Source organism: Nannospalax galili, unplaced genomic scaffold (genome assembly GCF_000622305.1).
Source record: "Nannospalax galili isolate Female #2095 unplaced genomic scaffold, S.galili_v1.0 scaffold604, whole genome shotgun sequence".
Lineage (NCBI taxonomy): Eukaryota > Metazoa > Chordata > Mammalia > Rodentia > Spalacidae > Nannospalax > Nannospalax galili.
In genome coordinates, this window is record NW_008350472.1 from 1,019,064 (window position 1) to 1,045,482 (window position 26,419).

A 26,419-nucleotide genomic window follows, 5' to 3' on the forward strand; every position below is an offset into this window, starting at 1 on the left:
AGATGTAATCATCAGAGGGAGGTAGAAGCAAAGGAATACTACATAATAATCATTGGAATAATCATTGGTGGCTCAGGGGAACTACAAGATACAGGGTGGTGAGAAGACATGGAAAAGGGTGAGTTCCAATGACAAAGTCAGGGGCAAAGAGGCTTTCAAATAAGATGAGGTAGGCACACCAACACTTTTCTAGTGCCTGTCTCAGAAAGACACCGTCATATTATTACTCTTTTTCTTTTTAACAATCATGGATTTACCACATTTCCTACAATAGATTTTATTTTTGGAAAAAATAAACACCTTTTAAGTGTACATTTTATAAAGAACTACATGTGACATTTGACTTTTGTCCCTAAGCACAATCTCCTTAACCACCTACCAAAGAGTTATTGAGAGGATATGAAGGAATAACCAAGGAAGACCTGGTGTTCTCTCAGTGAGCATCAGTGATTCACTGGCAGAGCTGCTTGACATACAATGAAGAATTAGCCTGTCTATCACTTCTTGAACAGAAGGCCAGAATCACACAGGTCTGCATGGATGACACTCAGCAAAGGAAGAACTGGATGTCAGCTTGATTGAAACTGACCAGTGACCCATGGCAGTCTAAAAACCCCCTCCTTAGGGGAATTCAGTACAATCCAATGACACCTGACATACCTTCTTTCAAAAATTTGGCTTCAGTTAAAAGTGCTGTCACTGACAGAAAATCACACAAACCATAATTTGAGCATGTACTTCCTGTGAAATAGAGTTGATTAGAATTCTACATCATGAGCTAAATGGACTATAATGGGTCTTACAACCCAGGTATTAGAGAGCCCAGTGCAAAGCATAAACCCTGAAATAATTCAGGATGCTTTGAGTCACAGAATTATAACATCAAATTTTTTAAAAGCGTTTAATCTTATTAGATTTGAAAACCCCCTCGCTTAAAAATGGATTGGCTAATTTAAAAATCATGTTACACGTAATAATCGAATTTCTTAGATTATTGTTTTTACAAATGAGTCATCATTTTACTGTCAAAAAATCCATCTGTATGTGTGATTTGTGGCCAGGTGATAGTGAAAGATGAGGGACACTGACAAAACAGTAAGACCTATACTGAGATTATAAGGCATCTACCTGCACCCTTCCCATGCTTAGTGCATTTTTACAGCTAGCATTTTCTATCATTCTTGTTTGTAACAAAAGGAAAAGCTTCAAGATATGTGACAAAGAAATAGAACATATGGCATTGTTCTCAATTCAAACACCAAGCAGGGGAAATCCTAACTCATCCCTCAACTGGGAAATAAAAAGTACTGTGTTATCTTTAATAAACACTAAAGAGGTCTGCTTTTGGACAGTTCTTACACAACTGTTCCTGGACGCTTCAAGATAACAGATAGAATCGCTTAATTTTCCTGCTATTTTTTGATTGGCAGGTCTGATGAACAAGTGTATCTTCAGATAATATCCTGTGCTGTAAATCTTATTAGTTTTATCAAATCCTATTTGCTTTTTTCTCTCCACTTCTTAATGTTTTTCTTGCATTGTCGTTCTTCTTCTCTTCTTTTAAAATATTGTTTGTGAAAGGAAAATTTAAAGCACTGAATGGAAACTGTGCATATGGATCCAGCTTACTGGCTGACAGTGGGCCTCCTGAAGGGGAACTACGGGATGACTGGGCTATTTCTTTTTAAAATTTTATTTATTAATTTTATTTTATGTGTATGAGTGTGTATGCGAGTGCACCCATGTCATGCAATGCCGCAGAGGTCTGAAGAGGCCTTCGGATTCTCCTGGAACTGGAGTTAAGGATGGTTCATAGCTGCCGTGTAGGTGCTGGGAATTGAACCTGGGTCCTCTGCAAGAGCAGTCAGTGCTCTTAACCACTGAGCCATCTCCCCAGCAACTGACTGGGCTATTTCATTGACTGTCTCGAAACCCACCCGAAACCACCTTCCAGGATACAGCCCTATGCCTAGCCACCAGGTTCTGAGAGCCCAGTGAGTCAGAGAAAGGGATGTCGTGCTGAACTTTCAGGCTGTAAGCATAAATCTAGTCACTTGATAGACCCATTGGGCAGTAAGCAGCAACTTTCTGAGACCAGTGGAATCACTTGCTGGTGTTTTTAAGCCCCAGGTGCTACACAGGTGAAATAAATCTTATTAGTTAAGAGACAAAAACTGAAAATATTCCTGCAACATTAAGGGAAAAAAGTAACCAAGTAAAGGGATGAATATGCTAATTAGCTTGATTACAGTAATCATTTCAGAGGTATCTCAAAGCATCAATTTGTAAACCTCAAGTGTGCACAGTTAAGTCAATGCTACATCAAAAAAGGAGAAAAAATGCTACTGAACAAATTTATTTATGCTTTATTTCTCTAAATGAAATTTTAAACTGTTGTATAATAGGGACATGCATGTACAAAAATGTTAGCTAGACAGAAAGTTAAGATGTAAAATGAAGAAGAAAACAAATAAGTCAACTAGTGACCAGCAAAATTAGATAATATTGTCAAACAGTTCGGATTTTTTCATTTGGTATGTGGAGTAATCTTCACCTTTTTCGGTAGACAGTGAAAAACCATCAATCTGTACTGTAATAAGAAATATTTCTCAGTGGAGTTAGCTATTCAAAAGTCCACTGAACATTGGTCTCATTACAACGGCAAGTTTTGCAACAAAAAAGACAGAAGTTCTGATTAGGTTTCCAGCACCTTTGGCATTTCCCCTAACTGCTGCCAAGTCCAATGAGCAGCACATAAATCACCTGATCAGATAGAAAAAAGAGAAGTCACAAAACTCTTGGCCTGGCATTTAGGGATGCCTGTGGTAGGCAGCAAAAGCCAAGACAAAGACCCTGGGGAAAACTTGGGCATTTTGGGGGTACAAACAAGTGCGCTGCGTTGGTCTGATTACCAATGATCTGAATCCTAGCTATATTTTGCAGCTCTGCTCAAAGCTCTGTTCTATAGTCTTCACTGCAAATGAAGCTGCTGTATCTTGTCTGGAGTTGCAAATGATCTTTTCTGGGGCCCCACGCTTTCTCCAGGATCATCATACCTCCTAAAAATTGCTTAACTTTCCCCAAACAGAGCTATAAACTGGGGACCAAGTGTCCACATACTTGGAGCCTATGGGGGGCATTCTCATTCAAGCCACCACATCGACTCTGGAATTACACCCAAGTGGTGATCCAAACTCAGGTCCTCATGGTTTTTCACAACAAGCACTTTACCTAGAGGCATCTCCTCAGTCTCAAAAATTCATATTTTGAAATTAAATGTTTCTAAGCTTGAATATTGTCTTTCTCCCATGTTATCTTTATGAAGCCAAGACTTAATTTTATCAACCATCTATTTTATGACCTTTTTTTCCTTTTGGAAAGTGAATGATATACTAGATTTTAAGCATAGTTGTGTTGAGTGAATGAGCTTTCTTGTACCTGATCTACTTATAAGAATTAGCTGGGAGGAAAACATTCAGAATGGTACCTGGGATAGGAGCCTTAATTAATGATAATGCTCAGCAGTCCGTTTTTTATTTTATTGTTTTAAATCTTTGCCACTGCATTGTCATAGAGGAAGAAAGTAAAATGGACCAAAAGCTAAACCAAAAAATCTTATATCAGGGATGAAGATAATCTGACATAATGACAATTATGTTGTGGAGGATATACCTTATTTAGTGATGACAACTTCAATCTATGGACCAGGAAAGCTATCAGTGCCTTCTGGATTTTGAGTTTAGTTGGGTAGACAATTGTAATTAGGCCAGTCAATGAAAGTCAAGGTCACTTGTTTCATTAGGAAAGGTGGTATACTAATAAGTGTATAGATAAAGAGAGGAGAGTGGCTAACTAAGTTTGTGAAGACGGTTGTTTCTGGTACACACTGGATCTGCTCAAACTGCACCAGGTGTTGATTTTGTGGAGTTTCAGACACTGCATATATACCAAAATTGCAGACATTTTGTTTTCTTCTTATCAGATTATTCCCAAGGAGCAGTGACCACAATTTTTTAAAAAGTTTCTGGTGGTATTCAATGCAAGATAGCATAATCTTTTAAATTTGGGGGTATGTTATGAGCCAAATATCAGTAGCCCTCCCACTGAAATGTTAACACCTAGCCCACAATATGATCATTCTTAGAGGTGGAGCCCTGGGAGGTAACTGGGTGATGAGAGGGAGCTTTCTTAATTGGATTAGTGCACTTAACAAAAGGGACCTAGACAGTTCCCTGTCCCTTCCCCTTTATGCCATGTGAAACCATGTTAAGATGCCATCTGTGAACCTGGAAGTGGACCTTCACCGGACACCAGGTGTCCTGGTGTCTTCCTCTTGGACTTGCCAGCTCCAGGACTGTGAGAGATGAGCTTCTACTGAATGGGTCAGTCAATCAGTAATAGAATAATACTTCTATTATTCCAGGTTAAACAGATAAAGATGGGCACCAACAGAGTAGACTGAAAATGTAATTGCTTCTCTGAAGAGAAGCTAATAGCACACTGAAATGAGCAAACAAAGGAAGCTATGGTCCTTGCTTGTCTTACATGAAATAACTAGAGCAATGTATATGACTCCCTGTGTGCCTAAAGCTCACTGGTTTTCATAGCAGGAACATGGGTTAAGAGCAGTATGATGGTTAACATTGTCATCTCGACAGGATGAAGAACTATCTGGGAGTTAAGTTTTCAGGCACATAAGTGAGGCTTAATTAGCCTCTGGACATGTCTGTGAAGGATTATCTTGATCAGGTCAACGGAGGTGAGAATATCCACCCTATAAAAAGGGAGGTACCATTCCCTGGGCTTAGGTTCTGGACTGCATGAAAAAGGCCAAAGTCAGCTGAGCATGAGGATTCATTGATCCCTTCCAACTGCAGATGCTATGTGACCAGTTGCTTCAAGCCTCTAGATGCACTAGAACTCTTTACCAAGTACACCCTTCCTCCCTGAAGTTGCTTTTGTTGGGGTATTTTATCACAGCAACAGAAAAAGCAGGTAGCATAAATAGATACCCAAAGATGCCAGAACACTGATAAGCTTTATCTTGAAGCATTATTCATAGGAAAATATACCCGTTCAAGGTGGATATATGACCAATATATATTATCTTGAAACTAGTTGAAACCAGTCTTGTTAAGATATACTTGAAGGCTCTGATCCATAGTGTCTTGCATCAGTATTAAATGATACCTTACAAACCCAGGATATTTCCATATAATTATTTCCTAGATCTATAACAATAATAAAGGGGACTGTTTTGTTTATTATTTATTGGCATGTAGCTTACAGAATGGACAATAAAATATATTTTTATAGGCTCATATAGATTTTGGCGATTATTTACAAGATATTTCTACCAGGAAAGATTATTGTTTGAAACAGTTTTAATGCTATGCAGAAAATATTTCTTTGTACTTGCTATAATACATATGAGTTAAAATGTTCAGAAAATAGCTTTAATAATAGAATGTGCCCAGAATTTGGTTGTAAATATGACATCAACTCCAAGAAAATCGATTATATATTCTAAAACATATTGTGTCATGTGTCACCTGGTCAGAAAGGTCCTTCTTCGTCTCATGGTAGCCAATACCATTTATGAAAACGTAAAATCCACATCAGAAAGAACTATTCAGAGTTGTAGACATACAGAGTAAGAGACAGGGAAGCCAAGGATCTGCTTAAGGGTTTTGTGTGAATTCTGGCTCCATTGTTTCCTCTGTTGGTTTTACAATGGTTTTTAAAATCATGAAATGTCTGACTGGCTGCTTCATGATATCGATGTGACAACTGAAAGAAATAATCTACTTAAAATGTTTTGAAAAGCATAAAATATTTAGCAAGCCCAAAATATTATCAAGGAAAAGAGCGACATTATCTTCTTTCCTAGTTCTGGTTAAGTCCCCAGGTCCTCAGGGGTATGATATCACCAGCAATCTAACCAAATCTAAGGAATACAGAGGCTACTGATGATAGACTTTTATTAAGTGAGCTCACAGAACTTAGAGTGCTTTCTTCAGAGGAATGCAGCTGGCTTTGGAGGGTGAGTGATAGATGCAATGAACTGATTTAGTTCTTTCATGGACAATCTGGTTACCACATATGTTGCTAATGCACGAAAACATCTGGTTGACTAGCTTACATCTCGACTTTTTCACTGATACCTTATAAAAGGTAATTTCTCTAAAAGGTGAATTTTTATTTATTTGTGTGCTGGGGGGTGGGATGCATGCCACAATGTGCCTGTGGAGGTCAGCGACAACCTTCAGGAATTAGCTCTCTCCTTCCACCATGTGGGTCCCAGGGACTGAATTCAGGTCAAAAAACTTGACAAGTATCCTTTACCCACAGAGCCATCTTACTGGCCCAAAATGTTTTGTAGCTATCTAAAATTGAGTTTTTTTTTCTTGGATTAGCTCATATTTATACTTAATCTTATTTTCCATCTTTTCCTTTACCCACAGAGCCATCTTACTGGCCCATGATGTTTTGTAGCTATCTAAAATTGAGTTTTTTTCTTGGATTAGCTCATATTTATACTTAATCTTATTTTCCATCTTTAGTTTTTTAGCATTGAGGTTAGTTGATGAGCTTAATGTTTCTTAATTTTTCTTCCCATTTTACTTAGCAGCGGGAGACCAGAATCATTGATTATGATATATCTGATACATGATCCACACAAATCCCATTGTTAAAAAACATCAGGTGATTATTGAAAATAAATTGACTCCAACACATCATTCAATAGCTAGAGAAAATGTGTGCCTTCTGCCCTCATATTTGTTCACCTGGAGTATTGAGCAACACATGTGAAATTAAGAAAGTTAACCAAAGTAACAAACAAACAGATGGAGTAGTATCAATTGCCAATACTTCTAAAGTCTATGGCAAAAAAATCAATGAGAACTGAAGATTCCACGGTATTGATTGTCTGAAGGGAAGTAGAAAATGACACATATTTTAAAAACTGAATTCAATTCAATGAAATGTCTTTGCAAAAAAAAATTAAAAAGAACCTGTATGGCATAAAATTAAAATCAAGATTTTGACCCACTTTCATGTTGACTCAATTAAGCTTTACAAAGTACATATTAAAGCATTTTTTTTGGCATGGAAAAAAAGTAGAGGCATGAAATCAATCAGTGCCAGTGATCAGGTAATATGTGCATCAGGACTCTCTGTCTACACAGCCCACAAACACCAAGCTAAGAATCTCAAGAACCCAGGGGTGGATCATGTTGAGATAGAAGAAGATAGAGCGAGTCAGTGCCACTCAAGGTACACGAAATCCATAGTGCACCTGGATCCTCGAAACACAGAGAGGCACATTTCAAATCCTACATGCTCGGACTCCTCATTTTGGTCAGCATGGCATCATAAACTTGTAAGAATGAAAGAAAGCAAAGATCACAGATGAACAGAGGGACAGGAAGGAATTGGCATCCACCAATAAGTTTGGGACAGTTTGGGGAAGAGAGATTTTACAAACCTAACTAAAAGCTTTGTAGGACTAATTTCAGAGGGCAGGACTGACAGGCCAAGGAAATACAGAGGTAGATTTTTGCATTCATGGTCCCAATTTGGTCATATACACCTGTGTCAGGACCCTGACATCATACTCTCTACATTGACTTTGAACCTTATGGGATTTGTCTTCATGGATGAGAAAATAGTACATGTGACACAAGCAAGAACTCACAGTATGCTTGCACTCAGAGAATGTGATGAGAAGACAGAGCTGGCAGGCTGCAGGCTAAGAGAATGAGAACTCTCTCAAGGAGCCTAGCAGATGCATAGACGCAAAAAATTGAGACCATGAAGCAATCAGCTGGATACAGTGTTTCATAGGGCAGAGCAGAAAGCAAGCAAGCCAACCCAGACCATTAGAGATGACCAGTATATTCACAGATTCATGACCTAGGTGGAATGTATATTTTCATTGACACTTTGAGATAGTTTATCATACAGCAAAAGCTAATTAACATTAAAGAATAATATTAGGAACATAAGCAAATATTATATCTAAGATAAGAGAGTATTTGTTCTTTGTTTCCCGCATAGATACCTGGGGACCCAGAAAGATTGTAAAGTAGGAAGGACTACGTGGACTGTCCAGGCCAAAAGCCTTGGATAGACAGCTTCAGAGAGCCCTGGACTCCAGAATGATAAGAAAGTAGACGAACTTACCTTCTTTCAAATGAAGGTAAAATGGGAAAAATAGGGCAGATCTTGGGAAGCACAGCTTACATTTCCTGAGTGTGGTGGGGTCACTTGCTACTCTCTCACACTGAGCCTGCTCAGAGCAGAGCTGTCAGTACAAAGGAAGGGGCTCTGTTAGTGGGGATAAGATCCAATGTATGGAAGGACTGAATGGGCCAACTAAACCCATGAGTTTATAAATCACAGTGGATGCTGTGATAAGTTTTTTTTTTTTTAATTCTAGTGCTAAGGATTGAACCAAGCACTTCGTGAATGCATACACCAGCAAAGGTTCAACTGTATGACTGAACTGGAGAACACAGACCACAGGAGCAAGAGAAAGTCAGGGCTCAGTTTTGACTGTATTGAGTTCATCATTCAACACGAAGGCCAAAATAGGCATCTCATTGGTAGGAGGCAGTACAGAACATCAGCGAGGGTTCAGCATGAATGCCATAGATGCTATAAGTTTGAGAGTCCTTGGCATATGTCACTTAGCAACAGTGCATTGATGACTAAAACCTAGGCAGCTAGCACAGAAACCTGGGCAGTCCAATATTATAGATTGGTCAAAGAGTAGGGACTCATTGCAGGACACTGAGACCAACCCAGTGGCCAGTGATTAAGAAAGGGAGGATAGAATGCCTAGGAAGTCAAAGACAGTCAATCAGTCAGCCATTCAAGGAAGAAAAAGTTTTCCCTATAGTCATAGTGCTTAGCTCTTAGTGAGAATTCATAACATATTGCTTAAATGAATGAAAGAGTGAATGCATCAACAAAGAAATAAATTTTTTCCTATAGTATTATGATATATTTCCTATAATGATATTATGAAAGTCAACTGAAGTATAAAAGAAAATCAGCATTTTGGGAGAATCTCATATGTAGGCATTGTATATATGTAGATAACGTGTGCATGTCAATGTAACTAAAATAATCTTAAATTCTAACTAAAGGTTGTTGTAGTTTTAATTCAAAATAATAATAAAATGTGACCCAATGTCTAATGATACTGAATTGCCATAATAGAAATGAAAAGATATTTAGGCATTGGTTAAGAAAATTTTCAATCCTAATGTAAAAATGATGTGGACCCATTGGTCTTGGATAAGGCCCTGAAGAGCACTAACCTATCTTTCCTCCAAATTGGCCATCAATACCTGCTTCTCTGTCCTGAGTTAGTCTTGTTTTCTAACTTGGCATACAACTTTCATTCAACATCAAGGATTACAAATTATCCATGAAGGTCTTCAAACAACCTTTTAGCTAACAGATATAGCACAAGGTAGGAACCAGTAATGGAGTTCGCTTTTAGTTTTAAACATTTTCTGGGCATTGATGGAATTCAAATTAGAGCAGACATTATAATAACAACATAGTCTCCCTTCTAGACAACTCCATCAACATGACCATCAGAGTAACTTTCATAAAGTCAACCATATCATTAGTGACATTTAGTTGCCAGCAGAATGGTTACCAGATAGATTCACTGTCTGTGTATATACCACCCATGCAGAACACGCATGGATGCTTCTTACTTTTCTTAAAACCCAGCACAAAGACTTGTACTCAATAAAGGGTGAATCAGTTCATTCAAAGAAATGAACCAATCAATTAAAAATTAAAATTTTAGTGTGTCATAAATTTCATAGAAAAGCCTGGCTACATGATAAGTTCCAGGTCAGCCTGGGCTACAGGTTCAGATCCTGTACCAAAATTTTAAAAGACAAACTATCAAAGTATTACTGAATTACAACTTCAGGCTTTAACTTAAACACTCTTGAATTTATTTAATGCTTTGGTCTGTATTATTATTATCATTGTTATTTGTAAACCAGTAGTTCATTATTTTCAGTGACAGTTAATCTGTTTTTAGCACTGGGATCATCATTCTGAACTGCTAATAGTTACACAAATTAAGAATACCATTGGGTTGAAGCTGAAATGTGAACTTGGTGAAAGGTTGGCCTCCTGGCATTTCCTTTCCTTATAATCACATTTTCTTTTTCACTTAGTGACAACAGAATCCTGGTAAATAACTGGTTTGCCTTCAGTTAATACATTTAATCCTGATGAACCTGCCAGGTATTTTTCATGTTCATGTATCAACTGAGTAGGGGGGTATACAGGTGATATGTATAAAATTCAAGCTATATCTTCTGATGGGGTGGTTTCATTAAACGATTTCCCTCAAAATAAGGGAAAAGAAAAAACCTTGTATCTTCATGGACTGTTAAGTTTAAATGATTCTGAGATGATAATTTTCAGAGCAGGAGCAAAAGACATGCCACATTTTGCTCATCAGTGGATAGAGTACTGTATATGTTAGTGTGTCTGCTGTCCTCCACCATGTCCCTCACTGTCACAGGAATCCCAGCTTCTCCCAAGCTATGAATTTCTGATTCTCAGTGTCTTCTCTAAGCAATGGAACTCTTGTTTGCATTCCATGGTATAAACTGCCACCTGTGGAAGCTTTTACATTACATTTTTTAAAAGTCATTAAATGTCTTGTATATATAGGAATTTGTTCCAAGAAACATGAGCTGGTAGAAGTTGCTTCTAAACTTTGGAAATTAGTGTTACAGTGTGAACTCGATATAATGATTACCAGAGTGAATGAGTTCTTGATTTAAATAAGAACATTAAATACACATACACATACACACACACACACACACACACAAACACCCTTTGTAGACATGACCAAAAATCAGAATTACAAATAACATATGGTTTTCAAGCTTCATTATGAAAATATAGCTAGGCAAAATGATAAATTAATGAGATTTACTTTAAAGTGTAAAAGAAAATTTCAAAATCATGCCATAAATCATGTGTACAATTATTTATGGCCATATAAATATATATCATTTATTCTAAAAAAACACTGATAACCAGAGCCAAATAATATGAAATAGAGAATTATGTATGTGAAAAAATATATAAAAATATATTAATTTTATTTGAATATATGTTGACTTTGTGAAAACGGTAAAAGTATGGTTCAAGTTTAATTACACTTTTAGGTGAGATTTGTTTGCTCATCATATTAAATAGCCCAGAGAAAATACATTTACCAACATGACAAAGAAAAAAATCTAGCAATAAAGAAATGATTCATTTACCTGGATCTTCTATAGTTAAGTTCTTTATTAACCATTGAACAATGTCTGACCCTAGAAAAAGAAAAAAGAAAAACACAGGTAGATGTGAACTTTTGGTTTAGTAAGAACTGTTCTAATTATTACAATAACCACCGAAGGATCTTCCGCAAATAAAGTACCAAAAATGCCAATTGTGAATACATTGCTTCAATGAGTCAAGGTACAAGTCAGTAAATTATAAAGTATTATGTATTATATATATATGCATATATACTGTTTCAATTGATTTAAACAATTCATTGAGATTATTGAATGCCATGTTTATGGCACAATTCTTACTCTGGTGTGACCAAAACTTTCCAGAAGGATCCCTTCCTCAATTTTCATTGTCCTTATCTGTTTTTGTATATTTTGTTTGCTTTCTGTGATTGGTAAATACAAATGCAAATTAATTTTTAAAAATATCTTTGAATAAACCTAAGAAGAAAGGCCTTTACAATAAAAACTCTGAAGCAGAAAAAAAAAATCCCTAGAAGTTGGAATATCTTCCAAGGTCATGGACTGGAGGAACTAATATTGTGAAGATGGTTACATTATAAACACCAACCTATAGGCTAAATACAATCTTCATCAACACTGCAAATCATTCTTCACAAAATAGAAAATCAAGTCCTAAAATTCATATCAAAGCACAAAAGACCTCAAACAGCCAGAGAAATCCTGAACAGAAAGTACAATGCTGGAGATATAGGATTTTATTTCAACTACACTACAGAGCCAAGGTTACAAATACAGTGGGGTACTGGTACAACACAGATGCACTGACCAGTGGAAAAGAATGTAGGACCAGTTACAGCCACCTGATTTCCAAAAAAGGTGCCCAAAACATACATTGGAGAAAGGATACCCTCTTTGGGGCTGGAGAGACGAGATGGCTCAATGGTTAAGAGCCCTGGCTGCTCTTGCAGAAGGCCTGGGTTTGATTCCCAACACCCGTATGGTAGCCAACAACTGTCTGTAACTCTAGTTCCAGGAGAGTCTGACGCATTCTTCTGACCTTTGTGGGCATTGCACCACCAAAGTGCACTTACACACACCCAGGCAATACACTTATACTCACTAAATAAAAACAAAATATTTTTTAAAGACACCCTCTTCAACAAAAGGTATTTGGAAAACTGGGAATCCACAGGTAGAGGAATGATACCAGATCTATATCTCTCACTTTATAAATAAGTAGATTAAAAGCCAAAGACTTTAATATAAGACCAGAAATTCTGAAACTCCTAGAAGAAAAACTATGAGATATAGGGATTGGCAAGAACATTCTGAATAACACTTTAATTGCTTAGGAAGTAATTGCAATAATTGACAAATGGGATTACATGAAATTAAAAAGCTTCTACATAGCAAAGGAAACATTCATCAAAGTAAAGCAACAGCCCATTCATTAAAATGGAGAAAAATCTTTGCCAATTATACATCCAAGAGAGATTGGTATCTAGAAAAGCTAAAGAATTAAAATTAATCAATGAATGGGCAAGTGAATTGAACAGATAGTTCCTTTAAAAGATTTACAAATGGCCAAGAAACATACTTTAAAAGTTTGATGTCATTAGACACCAAGAAAGAGAAAATTTAAAAGAATTTGAGATTTCATATAAAACAAGTCAAAATGGCTATCATCAAGGAAACAAATGGCGGTAAATGGGAAGATGTGGGGCAGGTGGAATCCTTGTTTACTGCTGGTGGGACTGTAGACTAATGCATCTACTGTGGAAATTCTTCAGGAGCTTCTTCAAAAAATTAAAAATCCTATACATGAGGAAGATCTTCCATAACTGTCTGGTATTACACAGGGAGAGCTATGACTGCAGGGTCAGTCTAACCTATTAGGTGCATGTACTCTTTCCACTGACCTACACTTGTCTATCTAGAATACAGGTTGTCCAGTCAGCTGTTTGTTTACCAGGGATGGACTTAAGTTGCTGGGCTTGCAATAGGAATTGCTAGTCCCTCATCGTGTGGGTCTATGTGGAGCTTTGATTAGTAAATGTCTTCACTTCTCTGTATTACATTAACATTGGCTCATGCATATAACCACCTCCTGCTGATTAGTTATCCATCTTAAAGATGTAGAGTGGATTAACCAGGTCATTATATCTTAGTTTAATAACAAGCATTACTGTAGAGTGACTGTGTATAAGAATCTGTTAGGTGTGTGTTTTAATCTGATGTGTGTGTGTGTGTGTGTGTGTGTGTGTGTGTGTGTGTGTGTGTGTGTGTTGGGCGGGTTAGGAGGTGAACTGTTCAGGAATTGTCTGCACTGTTGTGCAGAGCAGAGAACTCATGCTACTCTGACATGAATCCCAGGAACCACTGGCAGCAGTGGGGCGCCCCAACTTAACATGAGCACGGGTGCTTCATGACAAACAGTACTAGCATGCTCAACTGCATTATGTTCTGGCACTGTATTTCGAATGACATTAATTTATTAAATAAATTGTACATATTCAAAAAAATTAAAATCATAACTATTATATGATTGAGCTATACCAGTCTCCTGGCCCTTATGCCCAAAGGAAGTTTATCACCATACCACAGAGATACTTGCACATCCATGTTTATTACTCCACTATTCACAATAGAAGAGATACAGAAACAACCTCGGTGCCTCCCAGAAGATGAATAGATATGAAAAAGTGTGGTATTTGTGCACACTGGAGTTTCATTTCAGCCACAAGAATAAAATCATGTAAGGTACAAGAAAATGGATAGAACTAGAAGTAATCATGCTAAATGAAATAGCCAGACTCAGAAAGACAAACATATTTTTCTTCATATGTGGAATCTAGATTAACTACCATCTCACTCACACACACTCATGCACACACATCACTGTATAGGAGCAGGAAGGGGCCTAAAGGGAGTGGGGAGGGGTAAGAAAGACAAACTATCACATGCTTCCTCTTATGTGCAGATCTGTATGTAAACATGTACATGATACATGATGTGCAAGAAGAATAGGGACTATTTGAGAAGAGGACCAGCATGATGCATTTTTTATGAGCCTACATACATATTTGTCAAGGTTATGGAATTTTTGTTTACTTTTTGAGGCAGGGTCTTGCTATGTAGCCCTGACCGGCATCAGGTCATAGCAATCCTACCTCAGCCTCCTGGTTAATAGAATTACAGATGCCCACCACCATAACCATATAACTGAGATTTAAAAATAATCAGCATTTTATTTATTTGATTTCATTATTTTTATGGTTTTAGTTTTGTTGCTTCATGGTCTTTTTTTATTTTTTTTTACTTCTTAATGTCTTAGGATTATTTTGTTCTTTTTCAAAGGTTTTTAAATGGGGAATTTAGATTTTTCTGATCTGAAAATTTTCACTGCTCTAATACACACAAACACATATAAATACACGTGCAAATTACTATCAGAGCTATTTTCACAGTGCTTCAAAAATTTTGCCTTGTTATATTTTATTTTAATTCAGATCATTTTTTCCCACGGAATTCTTCAGTGACAATTATTTTCAGTGTGTTCTTTAGTTTCCAGTAGATTTTTCATTGGATTTCATGAACAATTTCTAATTTGATTCCACAGTGGCCAGAAAACATTATTTGTTACGATTTCTATTCTTTTGAATGTGTTAAGGTGTGCTTAATCGCCCAGAATGTTGTCTTAGTGGATTGTCAATGTGAACTTGGGAGAAACACAACCGACCTGTACTGTTGCTGGTTGGAATATCCCTGAAGACCCAATTAAATGAGGTTATTAATAGTGCTGTTGAGGTCATTTACATCTTCCCTGATCCCTCACTGACAGGTAGAGGAATGCCAATGTCTCCAACTGTTCTGGATGCTTTAGTGTTAACTTGACACACCTGGGTTGAGGGAGCCTCAACTGGGGAATTGCTTTCTTTGGGTTGGCCTGTGTCCATGTCCATGAGGGCACATTTTTGATTACTGAGTGATGTGGGAGGGCCCAGCCCACTGTGGGTGGTACCCCCCCCCAGGAAGGTGGGCCTGTGATGCATAAGAAAGGAGGCTGCACAGGGGCCAGGGGAGCAAGCCAGTAAACAGCATTCCTCCATGGCCTGTGCTCCAGCTCCTGCCTCCAGGTTCCTGCCCTGAGTTCCTACCTTGGGCTCCCTGATGAACTGTGACCTGGGAGGTGTAAGACAAATAAACCCTTTCCTCCCCAAGTTGGTATTGGTCAGAGTGTTTTGTCACAGCAATGGAGAAACAAACTAGGACACCAACTGTAACAGTGGAGTGATGTACTTCCTTTTCCAGTGCTCTCCATTTCGGCTTCATGTATTTTGACACTCTCTTGGTAGACACATATAGGTTTATGTTTGTTATCTCTTCTTGGAGGAATGAACTATTGATTATAATTCAATAGTACCCTTTATTACCTATGCTTTGTATTGTGGTAAAACTACTTTGTGTAAGATTTATATACCTATTCTATCTTTCCTCTGACTGAAGCTTGAAGGATAGTTATATTCTAGGATCTGAGATGACATCCATAAACCAAATGTTTGATTCCCATCTTTTGATGATGGTAGAAGACAATCAGGAGCTAAGTATTGCTGTGAAAGAAAGTAAGACATTGTTGATACGGTAAGATTTTTGAAAAAGTAAGATTTGAGTAGTATGAAGAAAAATCACTTTGATAAACTATCTAAATATTTGGGGCAGAATATTTCAAGAAAAGAAAACAAATTCCAAAGCCCAAATGAAGACTCCTGATAGGAATAATAGAGAAATGGGAATAATGCAAGAAGAACAGAATTAACAAAACTGTGACAGAATATAAGCAGAGAGAGGTGCAAAACATTATATAAAGTACTTGCTTGGTCTTGAGAACATCTATATCAACAATGGGTTTTGAGGGGGATTGGAGAGGTGGCTCAGTGGTTAAGAGCCCTGGCTACCCCTACAGAAGACTGGGTTAGAATCCCAGCACCCAGTTGTGGCTGTCTGTAACTCTAGTTATAGGGGATCTGATGCCCTCCTCTGTCCTCTTCAGAAACTGTACTACCTGGGTGCACTTACACACATGCAGGCGTATAACATTCACACACATAAAATAAAAATAAATAAATCAAAATATATTTTAAAAAGAGGTGGATTTTGAGAGTAAAGAGTGGTAGACAAAAGACGGTAACAACATCAACACTGATGATAGTAACAATGATGATGATGATGATGTAATGAAAATGATTAATCATTTGAAAAATGAGGTCTTGGAATTCTTGGCTTAAGCATCTGAGGGACACTTTGCTGTGCAGTGACCACCTTTGGTTCTTGGAATGAAAATCCGATAATGGCATCAATATACAACCTGGGTATAAATTTACCACAGAGTCAAGAATTGAGAATTGCCTATGAATTTTCATTTCATGTTAAACATTACTGATTTTAAACATAGAGGCCCCCAACTTTAGTAATACAAGCTTTTGGTTCTAAGTTCATGTGCCTCTGGATTAAGAACCCTGCTCTGGGATGATTTTCTCCTTCAGATTCAGCACAGAGAAAGGAGAAACTGCTGAACTCCCATACCAAGAATTAAACTGAATTTTAGGAATTTCTGTTCTTCTCTCTTCCTTAGAGAAAAAGAGGCACAAATTAAACTAAAACCCATAAATCAAAAGCTTGACTTGTCTTCTAGAAATGCATTGGCACACTAACTAGCATTCAAAAGATTGACCCCTCTGTGGTACTGTGACTGTCAAGTTAACATCTTTCTCAGGTAAGGCACCAGATCCCTAACAATTCTGTCCCTGGGTCTTATTTGGAATCTCAGCATTTAGGATGTCATAATTCAGAGGGGAAACTGATTAGGTTGCCTCTGATGGGGGAGGTGTGAGCTTTGTCAAAGGCTTGATCATCTTATCAGAAATGTCACCATCTTCCTTCCCAGCTGAGTTTCCCTCTGTTAGTGTGGCCCAATGCCTGGTAAATCTTCACAGTGAGATTGTTTTTCATAAACCTGTGTAAGGAACACACAGATTGCTTTGGCCTCAAATCAGGGCTAGGATGTATTTTATTTTAGCCAAATGGAATACACAGCACTAGCAAAATAAAAGGAAACTTTGTTAGGCCTCAAACAGACAAAAGCCTTTTAAAAAGGACTGAGGGAATATATACCAAGTTTCTGTAATGCAATATTCTACCAAAAGTACTTGGTTAACTCCTATGGGACTAGTGTCATCCATCCTTCCAGAGTAACTCAGACAGGTTTAGAGATCAAACAAAGGCTGAGGGACATATGTGCTACAACCTTCCTGCACAGGAATGGGACTGGCCTGATGAAATGACAGACAGCAAAGAAAGGCAGTGAAGAGACCAGGGAGTAAGAGACAGTGGAAGCCTAGGCATGGGCTACAGGAGGGACTCAGAAAAGTAGAAGAGACTGAGAAAGCTCCAAAGGTTTCTTGAGTGGTAGATATGGAAGTCAGGTGAAAATTAAGAGTTAATTTGTGAACCAGGTTTACTGGGGCAGGCTTGTGATCTCAGCTCTCAGGAAGCTAAAGTGATAGGATCATGAGTTCCAGGTCATCCTGGGATGCATATCAAGACCCCATGTCAAAAAAGAAAACACAACACTGCAGGGAGGGGGAGAGAGAGAGAGAGAGAGAGAGAGAGAGAGAGAGAGAGAGCAAGACCCCATGTCAAAAAAAGAAAACACAACACTGCAGGGAGGGGGAGAGAGAGAGAAAGAGAGAGAGAGAGAGAGAGAGAGAGAGAACATGAATCTACTGGAAATCTGGGAACCTACGGATGACAGTGGTCTTATATTGACCATGACTAGGAGACAGACCACAGTCTACAACCATTGATGGATAATTCAATATCATATATGGAGCTGGACTAGAGAGAAGGTCATAGGATGTGATGACTCAGTGTAAGCCAGGCAAGGGCCACAAGCCTGCCAAAGGCCCAAGGTTCATTCCACAAAGCTATGATGTCAAATAACTACCTCCCCATGCCAGAACGGTGCTCGGGAAAAAAAGACATAGGATTGGGAGACTGAGGGAAGAAGATGGTCAATTTGTGGCCAGTCTGGACTACATTGCAAAATCATCTCTTAAAACAAAGCAAAACAATGAAGTGAAAGGAAAAGCAGAAGGGAAGTGAGCCTGAGAAGAAGCTTTAACCAAGTGATAGGAAGTAACCAGGAAGTTAAAGAATAACCAGGAAGTGCTCAGTTACACAAGATACACAAGATTAGTCATATTTCAAATGTTTCTTCTTATAGCCTTTTATCTGTCCTTGTGTCAATAAAAGGAAAAAGACTCACAAGGACATTCAGATCAGTGATATGACACAGAAAAACGATGTGCACATTGGCCATATTTATTGTGCTGTTATGGTCAATTTTAAACAAGCTAAACTACAGATCTGAAAGGGAACTGCTCTCCATACCCTGGCTCCTGTATGCTGTTCAGAACATGCATGTTGATAAGCATACTTCTTACCTTCCACCCCCAGCTAGAGGAAAAGACTTCATCAAGAGAGTCAAGGTGTTTCTGAAAAATGGAACAACAGAGACATTTCCTATATCCCTTCCCTCAGTGTCACACTACATAATTAAACTGACTTTCTCATATCCTCTTAGTAAGGCATAATGACAAGAGGGGATAAAGCAAAGTCACAGTACTCCAGAGAATTGGCATCTGACCAGCTCTTTCAGCTTGAGAGTGTAATTAGCCTTGTTAAATCCTGCTCAGAAAAGTTTCCACAAGCAGGAGCTATGAGGAAATGTCCTCAAGGTACCTCACTGTGGCTGGGCATTCACTTGAGAAACTGCAGTCTGTCTTGGTAGCAGACTTTAAAACACTGCTTCTCTGAGGTCTGAGCTGTCAGATGTCGGATTCACATTACCAAGCCTCGATTTTCACCTTCTCTTCGTGAAATGCTTTTATTCCTTTAAAGTCTTTCACTTTTATATTTCTTAAGTTTTGCTTTAAAAATCAGAGAAGACAATCCAACTATACCTACCCTGTAAACCCAAACCAACTCCATTCCCACATACTTCACCTTTACACTTGCTGCCTTGGGTATATAAAAGGTGATTCTAGTGACAATCAGGTAGTATTTTCTACAAAACATAGTATGTATAGATATTTGTATGTAATTTTGTTTGTAGGTCAAATTTTAAACATGAGTGGTTCACACAGCACCTCATAAATTTTAAATCAGTAACATTAATGTGTATTGTGATATTTGTCTACAAGTATCTTGAGAAGAGAGAGAGAGAGAGAGAGAGAGAGAGAGAGAGAGAGAAAGAGAGATCCCCTGGAGCTAGAGTTACAGGTAGTTTTGAGCCACCTGATGTGGATGCTGGGAACTAAAACTTCAGTCCTCTGCAAGTGGACCAAGAATTGAACTTTGGAAATCACTTTCCACTCATGCTGGCTGTGGCCCGAGCAACAAGCACTTTTAACTGCCATCACCAAGAATTGAACTTTGGAAATCACTTTCCACTCATGCTGGCTGTGGCCCAGTGATATCACAGGATGGCTAAGGTAGTAAGAATTACTGGGTCAGTCACATAGTTGTACAGTCATTTCCTAAACATGGAAACAGCTCAATTCAGTCAGTCATTTATAACTATTCTTTGAGTACTTATTATGTCTCAGGAAGCATCTTAATACTCAGATACCTATTATCACAGAAGGGAACTAGAACATACCATGAATAACTCTCATTTAAAGTTTCCATGTGAGTGGTAGTAACAATGTAAGGCCTCAAGAAGAAATAAATAATTCCTGGCCTTGTTGATTGGGAAAACCATATCAGCTGGATCCTCAGGTTTGCACACAAAAGTCCAAGATCTTCTCAACAAATCTTTTGGGAGATGAGGAAAAAAAGCCATCCAACTTATTGATTAATTTCACTTTCATTTTACCTGAAGTTTTAAGTTCCATTATGTTTAGTGACTATTTTCTCAAGTTCACTATTTTGATCCTACTGAGAAGACAGCACATAATACAGAAACCAATCAATAAAGCATTGTTAGAGTTGTCAAAAGTTTTAAATGCTAAAGAAGTAAAATATATCCAATTGTTTAGCCATAACTTGGATAAGTTTAAAAAATCCAATATAATAAATGTTTAACCATAGACCAAATAGCTTGATTTTATAGACGTTTATAATGAAAGTACATACTTTGAGCTTAATTTGCTCCCCCAGAAGGTTTACCAACATGTAAATTTTAGATTAAATCAAGTAAATTGATGTAAATTAATACAATTAAAAGCATAGTAATAAAATACTGGGGAAAATTCACTTCCACAACTTAACCTTCAAAACAGGAATTTTTGTGCCCCTTTCAGTGGCCAGTGTAAAAATAGCTGTAGTAAGTATCAAGCCAGACCAGAAGACATTGACTTGTTCTAATTTCCCATCTTTGATTTGCCTCTTCAAGTCAAATTAATACAAAGTTTGAGGGATGGCACTACACTAAGGTAGTTTCCCTAGGAACATGGATATAACATTTGAAAACCAAGTATGAAATTTAGCCATGTCATCTGTTCAGACTATAACTAGATATTAACCACAGTTTAATTTATAGGTTACAAGGAAAATGCTTACCTAAAAACTATCCCTCTAGAATTTGGCAGAATACCTCACATTGTGCCAGACTAGGAAAACATGGAGTGTGTGTGTGTGTGTGTGTGTGTGTGTGTGTGTATGTGTGCCAAAGAGCTGAACTTTATATCATATCAAATCAGATTTAAATTCTTCAGCAAAACTATTACAGGAAAACTCATAACAACAAGACAAGGAATAAAGAAGTGAGCTACAGAAACGTTGTGAGATTTGGAACGACCTTGAACACTGAACACTGAGCATGGAGGTTCAGCTCATGAAGTTTCAGAGGAAAATAGCAATGTACTGCAAACTGTACTAAAAGACGTTCATGTTGTGTTTTATGAAAAAATCAGGCTATATTATTCTGCCTGTTCCCAGAATTCAAAAGGAATTCACTGAATTATTTAGTGGAAGAAATTTCATGACAATGTAATAAGGTTGAGACCTGGTTGATACTCTCTAGTCAGATCTACAGTGAGAGAGGGCAGAAAGATATGAAAAAATACATGATTTGTTGGGCAAAGGAGCATGAAGGTCCTGTAACTGCAGAAAAGGAAGGTGTGAAGAATATAGTTATAATTCTTAAAGAGATTGGCACCATTAAACAGAAACCTTATACTCTGCACTGGGACAGGAAGAAAGAAGGTCTGGGGACAAGATACCACACCTTCACCAAAGCCTCCAATTTTAGAAAACACAAATTCATTTGAAAAGCAAATCTATTTGGGCATGAATTCATGGTTCCTTGCTTTAAAACAATTGGATAGGGAAGTATTTTCCCAAGTTTAGCTACTAGAATGCATACAGGCCACCATAGCTATGGCAGAATTAGGGCAGGCTGCATTTCAAGGTGGTCATAGAACTTTGCGTGTTGTTCATATGGTGCTGGATTTACATGTAAGAGTTATAGTCATAGAGACTTATACCAAGAGTCTAGAAAACTATAAAGGATAAGCACGAAAGGGCTAGATTTCCTACAAAGAGGCCCAAAGGGCCTGTGAAAGTGTCAGCCTAAGTTGCTACCAACTAACTTCAAGATGGTGGGTGTGCCAGAACTCTGGGATAGACTCTGAGGAAAGCTTCAGACATTGAATAGAGCTGACCCAAGAGCTTTGGAACGGCAGAGCTATCCAAGGTGGCTAGAGCTGAAATGGTTCCAACATGAGCTCCAGATGCCAGATATGGAACTGCAGGGTTTAGTGTTTTGTTGTGCCAGGTTCCACTCTTGCTATGGTCTGATCTTTCTTGACTGTGTCCCAATTCCTCTCTTTGGGAGTGGGAATATTTATTCTCTACTGTTGTATATTGGAAGTATGTAACTTGATTTTATTTTATAGGGAACCACAGTTAAGTGATGGCGTGGTATTTTTTAAAGTGATGTGTTTGGATGTCAGGTTGACAAGAAGTACATTTTTATGATTAATATTCATTGTCAAATTCACTGGCCTTGGAATCACCTCAGAGATATATCTCTCTGGTATGTCTGTGAAAGTGTTTCCAGAGGGGTATATTTGAGAAGGGAACATCCACATTGAATGTGAGCTGTGCCATCCCATGAAGTGAGATCTCAGACTAAATAAGAAAGGAGAAAGCCCATTGAGCACCAACATTGACCTCTCTGCTTCCTGACTGAAAATGCAGTGTGACCAGTCACCTCACATTCCTGCCACCATGCCTTCCCCACCATGATGGACCATATCAATTCAAACCATGAGTCAAAATAAATCCTTCACTTCCTTAAGTTGCTTTTGTTTCAGGTATTTTTGTCATAGCAATGAGAAAGAAAACTAACGCACAGAAGTAACTGAGACTTCAGATGCCTTTAGCATTTATCTCCCATTTACTAGATGAAGGGGTGTTTCTTTTGTTTTACTTGTCTTTTTTCTTAATTCGATGCTACTTTGGTCCAACTATGCAAAATCATCTGTGACTTGCAGGGTTTTTGGTTGCGCAACTTGCTATTACACTGAAGGCTTTCTAGAGTGGTGGGCTAGCAGGATAAAGGAGAAACTATACTTTTCTGATTTAGGCTCATTTAATGGTACACCTTTTTTATTTATTATTTTTATTTTATATGTATGTGTATATTGCCTGCATGTACGTAAGTGCATCGTGTCATTCAATGCCCTCAGAAGTCAGAAGAGCACGTCGGATCCCCTGGAACTGAAGTTACGCATGGACTCTGAGATTCAAACCCAGGTTCTCTGCAAGAGCAGTCAGTGCTCTTAATGGCTGAGCCATCTTGCCAGCCCCATGGTATTCCTTCTTGACACAGCGCCTGTACAGATGTTTTAGTTCCTTCCTCCTCTACTTTCTACTAAACGATAGGTTTTATTTTTTTCCCTACTTTCCCTACTTTCTGATTTGGTTTCTCTGTTACAAACCTATTTCCTTGGGGTCCTGTCTTCTGTCTTTTTTCCCCCTCAGATAAACTATGGAAGAACTCCTCACACCCCATTTGGATAAAGTCTCATAATTGATCTATGGAAAACTTCTTTCCCACTGGAGACTAAGTTTGCTTAGAGAAACATCTAGGGACAGTTTCTTTTCCCTCCTCCATGCCAAGCTAGTAAGGATCTTTTCAGAGCCTACCCATGGTACTCTGGAGCTCTTCATGTAGGAAGCTATAATGCCCTCAGGAGTTTCTTGTGCCTATGTTGACCTTTTACAACTCCAGTCACCCTCCAGAGTTTCTCTGTAAGTGTTCCCACCCGTTAATGATGTCTAGCATCTTATGTGGTAGAATTCTTGCTGTGCTGTCTCCAGATGAAGCCTTCTATAGAGGCCGATTTGAGTTTGTTCAAGTCTTTGTTTTAAAAATGCATAATATAACCATTTTATAGTTAAATGGATTTCATTTTCTAATGTATCAACTACTGTCTCCCAGGCCATATGTATACAAAACAATAATCTGATAAATTCCTTTTTCCAGGGCCATTATTATCTACTCAATACAACTTGCATTAATTAGCTTCATAGGCAAAACTTGGTGGAAGGAATAAATTTGAACATGTTTTCTCATAGTTCTGAAGGTCAGAATCTAAAAGGAACGTTTTGGCACAAGCAGGCTTCTTCCAAGATCCATATTATCTCTTCAGCTTCTGGTGACTGTCAGCACTCCTTCCAAACATGTAACTTTGGTCTCTGTCTCAGTCTTCACAGGGCTTTTGTATTTGTTCTCTCTTATCTCCTATGAAGACATTTCTCCTTCTAAGATGTGTGGCCCACTCATAGAACCCAAAAGATTTCACTGATACCCTTAACTTAATTCTACCTTCCAAGACCCTTTTCCCAAAAAGATCACATGAACCAGTTCTGAGAATTAACATACAAATATATATTTTTTTTCTCAGGTTGGGACTACCATCTAACCCCCTAAATACATAAGCTAAGTAGGTCGGATTGAACCAAGCTTTCAGTTTGGACAAAATTTTAATGATAAAATTTTTCATACAATTCTAAGTTTACTTAGAAAAACAGAAAATAGTGGTTCTACTTTTTTGTGCCATTTAATAAGATTCAGGTTATATACTTGAGAAAGTGCAAGTCAACTGCATGAACTTACTATTTTTCCCACAGATTATAATGTTTTTTTTTTTTCTACAGAGGCAATTTTGGATCATTTCTGTGAATAGGGAGGAAGCAAGCAATATAATTGTTACGTTGCAGTTGGGAAATGAAGACGGAAGGGTAATCCAGTTAATGTTTATGGTTTAATTAGAAATGCTGACAGCAAGAATCACAGTGTTGGGAGAGCTTCCCATTAGTGCTGTCAACAGAGCTGCACTGTTTCTTGTTTTTCCTTCTCAAATTTCAATATCTAGAACCAAAAAATTCTAGTTTTTGTGTCTATCAGTAACAATGAGCAATTTGCACTCAGTTATTCTCTGCAACAGGACAGCAGCTGTTTAGGAATCCTCATTACCCTGTGATAAGCGGGTTTACTATGTTAGTCTTAGTGTTTCTCAATATACATGCCAGAGGGGCCCTGAGGGGCAGTACAGGGAGGCGTAAAGAGACAACATTCTGTTCCTAAATAAACAAAAAGTGGTTACTTCAAATTTTCTTTCACTGCTTTTCTTTCCAAGGACTGTAATTTATTTTCAAAATATTTGGAGACTTTCCTGGACTTAATACCTTCATTTTACTCCTGAGCATATGTCATACATATAGCCTTTATCCAGCAAGTTCATCCCTGACTGGTGCACAATCGTGGAATTCTGTGCAGCAAGTCAGAAGAATGGAGAGTCACACAAACAGCGTATTGAGTTTCAGAGTGAGAACAGGTATTCACTGAGTCGGGATGTGTGGTGATATGTAGCAATTTCCTCGGATTTCAAGCATTCTTTCTAAGAGAAAGAAGGGTGATTTAGAAGTCTCAAGATGTAAACGAAACATAAATCTCAGAAAGCCGAAATTTAGGCCCCTTCCTAAGGTTATACAAGCACTCAGCAGCTGTTGCGGGGAGGAGACTTTCAAACTGGCTAAGCTGCCTGGAAGTCACAGGGAGCCCTAGAAATGTTGCTTTCCCATCTTCACCCTGCTGGAGGGAACTTCTTGGTGATTCAGCTGCCTTTCAGTCCCCTGTGAGCAATCCCTCGTCCATGCTTTTTAAGTAAGCCCAATAAACTCACTGTTCATCAAGTTGGACTCTGGAGGAATCATGTCTTTGGTCAGTCATTGGTGCCCTATCTGAGGTTAGGAGAAGTTTGTTCATGTTCCCCAGAAACTAACACCTTTTAACACAAGTGACACTTCTAGTTCTTCAACTACAGTTTTAAATGAATAAGGGCAAAAGGTAATTAGGAGAGCAGGCAACTAACTTGAGACCTAATATTTTTTAATTTGTGATTGAAAATCTGAGTGGAATCACTCCTAATGGGCATGGTAATATTCCATTTTTGTTACTTATGACACCCACTCAATTAGCTTCCATGACCAAGTAAACACTAATCACTTGGTGTCCAGATAAGAACTCGAGCTTGCTTTCCAATGCTTGGGCATGCTCTGTCTTCTCTCTGAGAGGAATGGTGGGAGGAATAAGCAGCGAGCAGGTGGAGTGGGTGAAACCCAGTGAGAAAAAGAATAACCACGTGCTTCTTCTATCCTCTTGACCACTGCATGTGCTGTTGTGCTGGTTAGGCAGCACACTGAAAAGCAGAACAGGGGTCTAGGATAACAACAGTAGCTAGCACTGAACTGCTTACATGACTTTTAATACCCGAGACTTCACTAATCCAAATTAGAGCCCTATTAAGGAAGTGTTTTTTATTTCATACCATACTGTGTTCAAGGGGAAGTTTAAAAAGTTAAGTAACTTGCTTATTTCACCAACTAGGAATTTGTTGGGAAGTATGTTTGACTCCAAACCCTAGTCTCTTAATAAAAGAAAACTTCGGAGAGCTCCTAAATTTAATTACATAGACAAGATTGTAGGAGGAAGAGGTAAGAGAAGTTAATTGATTAACAGCTATTGGCTGAAATAAAAAGAAGCA

The 26,419-nt window shown here is 38.1% G+C and overlaps 1 protein-coding gene across 2 annotated transcripts in view; it reads right to left on the reverse strand.

Moving 5' to 3' along the window:
* The window catches only part of Rgs7 (regulator of G protein signaling 7), a 228,618-nt gene that overhangs the window by 127,788 nt on the left and 74,411 nt on the right, over positions 1 to 26,419 (reverse strand). For both annotated transcript variants that reach the window (XM_008847790.1, XM_008847789.3), the window contains exon 2: positions 11,325 to 11,375. In XM_008847790.1, coding sequence (XP_008846012.1) covers positions 11,325 to 11,375 — 51 coding nt within the window. The remainder of the gene's footprint in view (positions 1 to 11,324; positions 11,376 to 26,419) is intronic.